This window comes from Mytilus californianus, unplaced genomic scaffold (assembly GCF_021869535.1).
Source record: "Mytilus californianus isolate M0D057914Y unplaced genomic scaffold, xbMytCali1.0.p SCAF_4, whole genome shotgun sequence".
Lineage (NCBI taxonomy): Eukaryota > Metazoa > Mollusca > Bivalvia > Mytilida > Mytilidae > Mytilus > Mytilus californianus.
In genome coordinates this window covers 875,767-886,606 of record NW_026262690.1, presented here as the reverse complement: position 1 = coordinate 886,606, position 10,840 = coordinate 875,767, and the positions used below count along the sequence as shown (strand labels likewise).

The following is a 10,840-nucleotide window of genomic DNA, read 5'->3' as shown; positions in this document are numbered from 1 at the left end:
TTCATTTTGTGACATGAAGAAAGTATCTATAATTGTTTTGTTTCTGTAATCGGCAAACGTATTATGTCTGTGAATACTGATCCTGTAATCGGCAAACGTATTATGTCTGTGAATACTGATCCTGTAATCGGCAAACGTATTATGTCTGTGAATACTGATCCTGTAATCGGCAAACGTATTATGTCTGTGAATACTGATCAATGAGTTATATCCTATAGTTACCATAGGTCACCATATTGCAATAAGCAATCCCCATACATATACTATGAACAGCCTCAAATAACAAATGTAAAGCTTGTTGATCTTGCAATAAACCAGTATTTCTGAAATAATATCTATTATCTTGTTTTACATGAAGTATTTCTATGACAGACGGACCAAAACGATAGGAGATATTACACAACTCCTGTACAAATACCTACTTTACAGGGTAAAACGATAGGAGATATTACACAACTCCTGTACAAATACCCACTTTACAGGGTAAAACGATAGGAGATATTACACAACTCCTGTACAAATACCCACTTTACAGGGTAAAACGATAGGAGATATTACACAACTCCTGTACAAATACCTACTTTACAGGGTAAAACGATAGGAGATATTACACAACTCCTGTACAAATACCCACTTTACAGGGTAAAACGATAGGAGATATTACACAACTCCTGTACAAATATCTACTTTACAGGGTATATGCAAAGTCGGAACGTTTTTAGTAATTTTACCGTTTTTAGTTGTCAACAAAAAATGGAGAAAAGTAAAAGTGGCCGAAAGTCATAGTCACAATTACGGAATAAGTAAATATTATGTAGAAGAAGAATTTTATTAGTTTATTATGTAGTGACGTCTAAGAACTATCATAGAATCTGAAATAAACTGTCCGATTTTAGTTCTTGAGTAAAATATAACAAGCACCGGGCGAAAACAGAAAATAAAATATTACAATTGTAAACATTATTAATCATCACTAAAGTGTGCCTTGTGTAAATAACCTTATATCATACAAACGATAAGCTATAGAACAACGTAGACCATATTTTGCACTATGTTTGAAAAACTCTTATTTTTTTAAGTCAAAATTTATCTGTAAAATGATTTATATATATTTAACTACTAAGTAATCATCTAAAAGTGGAGGTGATTCTATAATAGAATCCCACGATAGGATTGGTACCACAAATCCTGATAGAGTGTTAAAATATTAGATAGACTCAATAGAATAATTGTAACTTTGGTCCTGCAATAATACGCCTTATCATTTATTACTACGGATTGATGTGTTCAATGTTTATGGCGTTTAGATACATAAATATGACTATTATCAACACTGGAAATTAATCAACTTAAGTTAATAAAGTCATTATAGCAGTCATTACACGGGTATATATATACAAGTTAAGTTGGAAGCACAAGTAAAAATTTTAATTTCACAAAATGAAGTTTGTCTTTGGAGTTGGGGTTCTGGTAATCTTTTGTGCACTGGTGAGATTTTTGTTTATGTTATTTTTATATTGTATATTAAACCAAAATACATTTACACATTCTAATATATATCAAATCACAAAAAAAAATAATATTAAGATTCTTGAAGTTTTTGAAATTTGTATTCTGTCGCAGATATACAATCTCAGGGAAGTAGTCTTATTTGAAATGATCTAAACATTGTTTTTTAGGTTCACAATTTCTGTTTAATAAATAGCAGATAGAACAATCAACGTGTACAAGCTTCCAGTTCTAACAGTTTGTTTCATGTTAGAGTTAGCATATAGAACAATTACCTTGTACAAGCTTCCAGTTCTTACTGTTTGCTTCATGTTATAGTTAACGTATAGAACAATTAGCGTGTACAGGCTTCCAATTCTTACAGTTTGTTTCATGTTATAGTTAACGAATAGAACAATTACCGTGTACAGGCTTCCAGTTCTTACTGTTTGTTTCATGTTATAGTTAACGTATAGAACAATTACTGTGTACAGGCTTCCAGTTCTTACAGTTTACTTCATGTTATAGTTAAAGCGTATAGAACAATTACCGTGTACAGGCTTCCAGTTCTTACTGTTTGTTTCATGTTATAGTTAGCGTATAGAACAGTTACCGTGTACAGGCTTCCAGTTCTTACTGTTTGTTTCGTGTTATAGTTAGCGTATAGAACAATTACCGTGTACAGGCTTCCAGTTCTTACTGTTTGTTTCATGTTATAGTTAGCGTATAGAACAGTTACCGTGTACAGGCTTCCAGTTCTTACTGTTTGTTTCGTGTTATAGTTAGCGTATAGAACAATTACCGTGTACAGGCTTCCAGTTCTTACTGTTTGTTTCATGTTATAGTTAGCGTATAGAACAGTTACCGTGTACAGGCTTCCAGTTCTTACTGTTTGTTTCGTGTTATAGTTAGCGTATAGAACAATTACCGTGTACAGGCTTCTAGTTCTTACAGTTTGTTTCATTTTATAGTTAGCGTATAGAACAATTACTGTGTACAGGCTTCCAATTCGTACAGTTTGCTTCATGTTATAGTTAGCGTATAGAACAATTAGCGTGTACAGGCTTCCAGTTCTTACAGTTTGTTTCGTGTTATAGTTAGCGTATAGAACAATTAGCGGGTACAAGCTTCCAGTTCTTACTGTTTGTTTCGTGTTATAGTTAGCGTATAGAACAATTACCGTGTACAGGCTTCCAGTTCTTACTGTTTGTTTCATATTATAGTTAGCGTATAGAACAATTAGCGTGTACAGGCTTCCAGTTCTTACTGTTTGTTTCATGTTATAGTTATCGTATAGAACAATTACCTTGTACAGGCTTCCAGTTCTTACTGTTTGTTTCATGTTATAGTTATCGTATAGAACAATTACCGTGTACAGGCTTCCAGTTCTTACTGTTTGTTTCATGTTATAGTTAGCGTATAGAACAATTACCGTGTACAGGCTTCCAGTTCTTACTGTTTGTTTCATGTTAGAATTAGCGTATAGAACAATTACTGTGTACAGGCTTCCAGTTCTTACTGTTTGTTTCATGTTAGAGTTAGCGTATAGAACAATTACAGTGTACAAGCTACAACTACACATGTCGGTTCAATCTTAACTTATTTCAGTTTACTTTTTTTTCGTTTGATTTTGATTTTTCAAATTTTGTATACCAATTCATTTTTTTTTAAATTGAAATGAAATTTAATTTATAATGTTTAAAAACCTTTCTGAATTATCGTTAATATCTTTTAACATATTTTGCATTATATACAGACTGAAGGAAAAAGAAAATGGCAGATACTACCAGAAGTCCATGAGATTGATATGGTTAACCCTGTAGAACCGGAAACACGTATCACATATAATGACGAGAAAACTGTAAGTTTGTTTGGTTTCATAATTTCATTTTTTTTTCTCGAACAATAAGATATTATAAATAATTGTATGTTATTGTAGTATTCAGTTAACTATCAATTTTTTACATGGATAAGGGCCAATTTATTCATTTATTTACAAGTATGGCTGTATACATACATATAGATTTCCATTGTTTCACACGATAAGCAATCCGCATTCGTTGACAAAATACGGATTATACCGGAACTATAATTCATTTAGTTCGATGCAAAATGTTGGCCAAGATAACCGGATGTTGAACACAGAATGCTCGGATGTTTGCCAAAGATAGTCCATGACTATAATACTAAAAAAACATTCTTCCTTATATCATATCGTGTTCGTACATTTGTTTAATTTTCATCACAACTTAAACGGAGCTTCTGTGTGACATATTAGAACTGAATGCGACTAATCACCGATTTTTTTTCCCACTTATAATCAGTAACACAACGGGTGTCACTAATGGAGTAAGAACTGCTTACCGTTCCAGAGCAACTAAGTTCACCCCGGTTTGTGCTCTCCAATCTTCAAACCACCTCGTCATATTGTAGATGTTCTATTCACAGCAGAATTAAACGATATAAAGCATATAAATTTATATATATATTGAATAAGGCTTCATTTGGTTCATAATAAAACGCTTTGTTCATTTGGTTTATATTTGAACGCTGTTTGTTCTTTTGCTTCATAATAGAATGCTTTAATCATTTGGTTCATAATAGAACGTTTTGTTCATTTGGTTCGTAATAGAACGCTTTGCTCATTTGGTTCTTAATAAAACGCTTTGTTCATTTGGTCCATATTGGAAAGCTTTTTTCATTTTCTTCATAATAGAACACAATGTTTATTTGATACTTGATTTCATAGATTTTTTTCTGCATACACAAGTATGTAGGAAATTTGTATTTCATTGAATATTTGAATTAGTGGTCCATGAAATCCACAAAAACTAGAGTACCCTGCGATTAATAATGAATCCACAGTAGTGTAAATTCAAATGAAATCAAAACGAAAAGATTATTGTCTTCCTAAAATGAACGAGACCTGACAATTTTACGGATTTCCTCCCATGCATGAAATGTGTCGATCTGATTGTTCTTGGAATGGGATAATAATACGGACTCTATACATTTCTTATGAAATCACGTACTTTGAACCCGGATCCCTACCTCTTCGACAAAGTACATATTGTTTTTATCCTGCACTTAACCATGATTTACGCTTTAAATTTAGTCTTTTTTATCCTCAAACAGCTATTTTAGATGAGTTTTTGAATCTTATAGAAATCGACTTGGTTTAAACGCGGACCTCGATGAGGACCTCAAAAATCAACTGTGACGTAATCAGTAATTTTAACTTACTTTACCATTCGCTCAACTTCTTTCTTTCAACAGTTATGAATCGCCGTTCTATATCGGCGCACTCCTACCTAGTAGGATGGCTAATGCGCTATATTCAAATATACATCCGAACCCACTAACAACTCATATCAACACACAAAAGAACGTGCCACTAATCCACCAAATCATGCATATATATATATAACGGTAACGGTAAAAGCGTGCCATACAAATACTGAGGGTGGTAAAGGGTTATTTTCGTGCATCGTTTTTGGCTTTTTTATTTCACGTGTTTTCGTGTTTTTACGTTTTATTTCTCGTTTTCTCGTGTTTGGTTCGATGTGCGTGCTTCGTGTTTCCCCTTATTTATTTTCCGTGTTCCGTACGTGTCGGTACTCGGCTAAATTTCTCGTGCTTGTCCCGCGTTTGATTAAAAAGTAAACCGGGACTAATTCAAAGTCACCTCGGAAAATTCTATATTATATGTATGGTATGTAATAAAGTCCATCAAATTACTATGAATAATACTTTTTTTTCAAATCAGATGCAACTAGCGGACGCTAAAAGGTGATTCATGTCTATTAATAATGACTGCATGATCTCCAAGAACGGCTGAGTAATAATTTCTAGTACGATTTTCCTTAATATTTACGATTTAATTTCTCGTGTTTCGTTTTTCCTGATTTTTATTTTCCGTGCAACGTTTTTTCGATTTTTATTTCATGTGTTTCCGTGTTCAGGTCCCCCCTTTACCACCCTCAAATACTGTGTTGTCATTTTTAAAATGTTTATACAATGTGCATTACAGTGCAGTTGCGGTTAAGGCGGATGATAATTAATGCGCTTAATGATCATCATTGCTCCATGCCTAAAATACTAGTTGCTATTATATGCTAGGTGTGCGGATATATACATTAGCTTTATAGCAGTCTATAGGTAAGCACTAAAGGTTAACGTCTTCTACTTTAAATATACTGTTAATATTGGATAAATGCGTTCAACTGCAGAATATGTAGAATATGTTCAACATTTAAGGTACATTAAAGCACTATGCGGCAAATACGCAGGAAAAGAAAAATGTTAAAGCACTATGTAGTAAAATGTCCAAACAGATAATAGGTAAATAGCCCCTTAAGCACTAGCTAGTGATATGTTCTATATATTAATATATTAAGCACTTCTCAAGCGGATTGTAGTTATTTTGGAAAAGATAAAATGCTTCTACATATGCTGTCAATACGCCCTCGCCCCTACGCTGCCATCTGTCTCATTCTACTGGTAAGCATGTCGTAGCAGAACAGCCGTGTGAGGTTCCCTAGCTCTGTGTATTGTTGTTGTTTTATATGGAATCCATAGTTAATGCTTTTGTGTGTACAGTCGATCACAATTTGTATAAGCATGTCACAGTCAACTAAGAGCCCATTCTTTAATTTTTCCAGGTAAGATTTTATTTTCTGGGGGTGCCTTTCACGTGTATGCTTATGTCTACTGCATGAGAGTATCAGGTGCTCTAGATCTTCATCTGCTGTATTACAAAATGTACATATTGGGGATATATTCTTATTGTGTCTAGACCTAACTGTCTGTAGCATGTATGTATGTAGTCTGCTCTTTATTTCTCCTGTTTTCACATTAGTTAGGTTGTTTCCTGTACACTGCCAGATATTATGCGGCATAAAGGATGGGTTTTCCTGTATTTGAAGGTATGCCAGTGTCTTTTCATTGGACTGGTCTTCTAAGAATACTTCATGCCAGTATCTATTTTGATTATATCTTAACTATCCTTTTCCATTTTTCCTTTGATTTTGGGTGTTGCATAAGATTATCAACAGGTTCCATCCCGTACTTGGTCAGAGCTTCCTGTACTCTATTTATAAATATATTGCTTTTTTCATTTTTCATTGCAATTTGACGTTCTATGATTTGAAATTCTAATGAGTTGTTGTTTCTAATTATGTTCATCAACCAAGATAGCATATTTCGGTCTATCACCATACGGATCGGTACTGCCCCAATTAATGTATAGACTGCTGTGCTGGCTACCTGAATGGGAACCTACGGTCTAAAATACCTAAACTTATACATCAACATAAAAGCAAGATAGCAGTAGACTTTATTTGGACAATAACAAATAGAGAAACACTTTATTTTTATGCCTGTTTTTCGTATAATTAGTTTGATGTTTGCAGGTTAAATAGCTATAGTAATTTTATTCCATATTGTATTAGATTTAAAACAGTCAAGATATTTTTAAGTGGTCCTCTTGTGCTTAAAATCCATCATCTGATTTTGAGAAGTTAGTTAATATACTTATAGTTAGTTAATAAAAAATTAGTGTATGTTCGCTTCTATTCTCATTGGTGTCTAATATAATGTTGTAATTGTTTCTCTACTTGCACACATTCGATGTGACTTGGAGTACAATGCCATCTTGAAACCTTACACAAATAGATTACAGAGGACACAGCAATCACCATTGGCATTAAATGAAATTGGATACTCTGCATTTATCATGCTTTTCAATAACATATGGTCAAATCGCTGAAGACCCCCCCCCCCCCCTCCTATATCAATGAAAACCATCATTCTGCATTGACTATAATATCTTGGTGTAAATTAGATGCACCAATTCGGGGTAAGGCCCTCAAGGTGTATCTAATACATATATCCTTTTTCTCTATTATATCAATCGTTTGATAACCTTTGGAATTTTGACTATTTTAGTATCAAACTTATCATTTCAGAAAATGACGGCAATACACGACTCAGAGATCGACTCTTGTTTTTTGACTGACTATGATCCCGAATGGAACCTAAGTGGTGAGGAAAAGACGAAAATTTCTAAATCTATGGTAAGTATTTGCGAATCAGCAAAAATTACCAGATTTACAACATGAGTATAGGACGGTTGTCAAAAATAGAGCAGGTACTTGCATACCTGAATGGAGCACTAAGGAATATGTGGTGTATACTTCAGTGAGAAGTCAATAGCACGAACCTTATTGACATATAGAATTGAACCTACGGTCTTAAATACCGGAACTTTTTCAAGCTCTGATAAACTTTACTGAGACCTGTACAAGTTTGGATATTTTTTTTTCATAAGACTACTTTAAATTTTTAATTAATAATGAATTCCACAAAGTCCTTAATGAACAAAAATATCATTGACGAGGTTCCTGGCATAGGACGGGCACAATAATATATGCTGTAATTACTTTCATGATAAAATTCTGTTGACAGTTTTCTTCAGTTAAAAAAATTAAAGCAATTTGATTTTTAAAAAATTCTTATCGTTAAATGTCTTGCCTTATCTTTATGGTTTGAAAGTCTATATTGCATCTCAACATAAACATTTTGTTTTTTCAGTGCTATCTAAGAAATAAATTAAATTTTAGATAAACATGTAACTGTGCTTAACATCGTCTGCCAATACATATGCTGGTAACAGACACAAACAATCAGATAGTTTTAACATCGTCTGCCAATACATATGCTGGTAACAGACACACAAGCAATCAGATAGTTTTAACATCGTCTGCCAATACATATGCTGGTAACAGACACACAAGCAATCAGATAGTTTTAACATCGTCTGCCAATACATATGCTGGTAACAGACACAAAAACAATCAGATAGTTTTAATATCGTCTGCCAATACATATGCTGGTAACAGACACACAAACAATCAGATAGTTTTAACATCGTCTGCCAATACATATGCTGGTAACAAACACACAAACAATCAGATAGTTTTAATACCGTCTGCCAATACATATGCTGGTAACAGACACACAAGCAATCAGATAGTTTTAACATCGTCTGCCAATACATATGCTGGTAACAGACACACAAGCAATCAGATAGTTTTAACATCGTCTGCCAATACATATGCTGGTAACAGACACACAAGCAATCAGATAGTTTTAACATCGTCTGCCAATACATATGCTGGTAACAGACACACAAGCAATCAGATAGTTTTAATATCGTCTGCCAATACATATGCTGGTAACAGACACACAAACAATCAGATAGTTTTAACATCGTCTGCCAATACATATGCTAGTAACAGACACACAAACAATCAGATAGTTTTAACATCGTCTGCCAATACATATGCTGGTAACAGACACACAAACAATCAGATAGTTTTAATATCGTCTGCCAATACATATGCTGGTAACAGACACACAAACTATCAGATAGTTTTAACATCGTCTGCCAATACATATGCTGGTAACAGACACACAAGCAATCAGATAGTTTTAACATCGTCTGCCAATACATATGCTGGTAACAGACACACAAGCAATCAGATAGTTTTAACATCGTCTGCCAATACATATGCTGGTAAAAGACACACAAGCAATCAGATAGTTTTAACATCGTCTGCCAATACATATGCTGGTAACAGACACACAAACAATCAGATAGTTTTAACATCGTCTGCCAATACATATGCTGGTAACAGACACACAAACAATCAGATCGTTTTAATATCGTCTGCCAATATATATGCTGGTAACAGATACACAAACAATCAGATAGTTTTAACATCGTCTGCCAATACATATGCTGGTAACAGACACACAAACAATCGGATAGTTTTAATATCGTCTGCCAATATATATGCTGGTAACAGACACACAAACAATCAGAAAGTTTTAACATTATATTTGTTTTTATTTCAGCCTTCTAAAACCATCAAATCACCGATTGAATTTCAAAGATTTAAAACCAAAGTTGGTGACGTAATTTCATCGATGTGCAGACGACGCAAACTGTTCTGGATGACAAAACCTAGGGTTCCTCCAAGACCACTGATTCCTCATACACACCATGGTCCAATAGTGCCACAACCTCTCTCACATCATATTGCTGCTCACCCAGTGCCACATCATATTGCTGCTCACCCAGTTCCACATCATATTGCTGCTCACCCAGTGCCACATCATATTGCTGCTCACCCAATGCCACATCATAATGTTCCTCACCCTATGCCACATCATAACGTTCCTCACCATATGCCACATCATATTGTGCCACACCCATTGCTGCATCATATGAACCATAAATCATCTCCACATAAAATGCCTGTACCAGTTCCAGATAGGTATATCGTCCCATCAAAACGAGAAATTAGGAAAGATGTCGAGATTGCACCAAACAGTGATGTGGCTGATGAATACATCATTCCACCTAAACGAAAAGGCTTCCAACACTAAGACTGATGAATACATCATTCCACCTAAACGAAAATGCTTCCAACACCAAGACTGATATAAAAAAAACATTTATTTTGTATTATATATAGGTTTGCAATTGCAAATACAAACTTTTAGTCAAATCAGAGATGTAATTGGAATACAAATTGTGTATTTGCCATAAAATCAAGAAGAAAAAAACAAACCTCATCTCTAAATGATAAAATTGAAGAAAACCAATTTTCCTGTCGACAAAGTGTAAAAACTGCTTTTTTGGTCATGTTTTATATATGTCTTTTATTTACATACACGTTTATATATGTCTTTCATTTACATACACGTTTATATTGTCTTCATTCACATACAATTTAATAAAATAACTATGTTATATACTGGCAAATAAAACATTGAAAGATTTTTGTTGTTGGCGTGTTTGTTAAGATTCACGGGCATGTTTGGTTGAATTTTTGTAGTCGGCTGTGTTGTATGTCTGCGATATATTTTTACATGTAGTTTTAGCTGCTGGATCCCAATTATTGTCACATTAACCTATTTTGTCTGTTTGAGCTGCTCATCCAATTTTGTTAATATAACAGAACTATAAACAACGTTCATAGAAGTGGGGGTTTAACTAGCTATAAAACCATGTTTAATAGAAAAGAAAGGATTTGGAGAATCCATCCACGACACAAAATTAGTGCATGCACAGCAAAAAGCACAGAAAGCAAAGGAACATCGCTTGTATTGCTGTTATTCATCTCAAAGTTACAGTGAGGCCTTCAACACGGAGCAAAAACAATTCTCACCTCAATGGAAGTTTAAGACGGCTTTGAGCAGATACAACCCACCATTTTCTTCGGAAATTTTCTGTACCAAGTCAGGAATATGACAGTTGTTTTCCATTCGTTCCGTCGGTTGATAA

General features: G+C 34.1%; 1 protein-coding gene across 1 annotated transcript; it reads left to right on the top strand.

The window, feature by feature from the left end:
• Positions 1 to 7,457: 7,457 nt before the first annotated feature.
• Positions 7,458 to 10,334, top strand: LOC127737245 (uncharacterized). Its single transcript, XM_052247791.1, has 2 exons — positions 7,458 to 7,562; positions 9,406 to 10,334. The coding sequence occupies exons 1-2, from the start codon at positions 7,458 to 7,460 to the stop codon at positions 9,937 to 9,939; spliced, it is 639 nt and encodes a 212-aa protein (XP_052103751.1). The 3' UTR covers positions 9,940 to 10,334.
• The last annotated feature ends 506 nt before the right edge of the window (positions 10,335 to 10,840 follow it).

Bases quoted from the DNA above. Each gene is read 5' to 3' on its own strand.
- LOC127737245 (XM_052247791.1), top strand. From the start codon at position 7,458: ATGACGGCAATACACGACTCAGAGATCGACTCTTGTTTTTTGACTGAC. The intron at 7,563-9,405 runs GTAAGTATTTGC...TTTTTATTTCAG, and splicing joins CGAAAATTTCTAAATCTATG to CCTTCTAAAACCATCAAATC.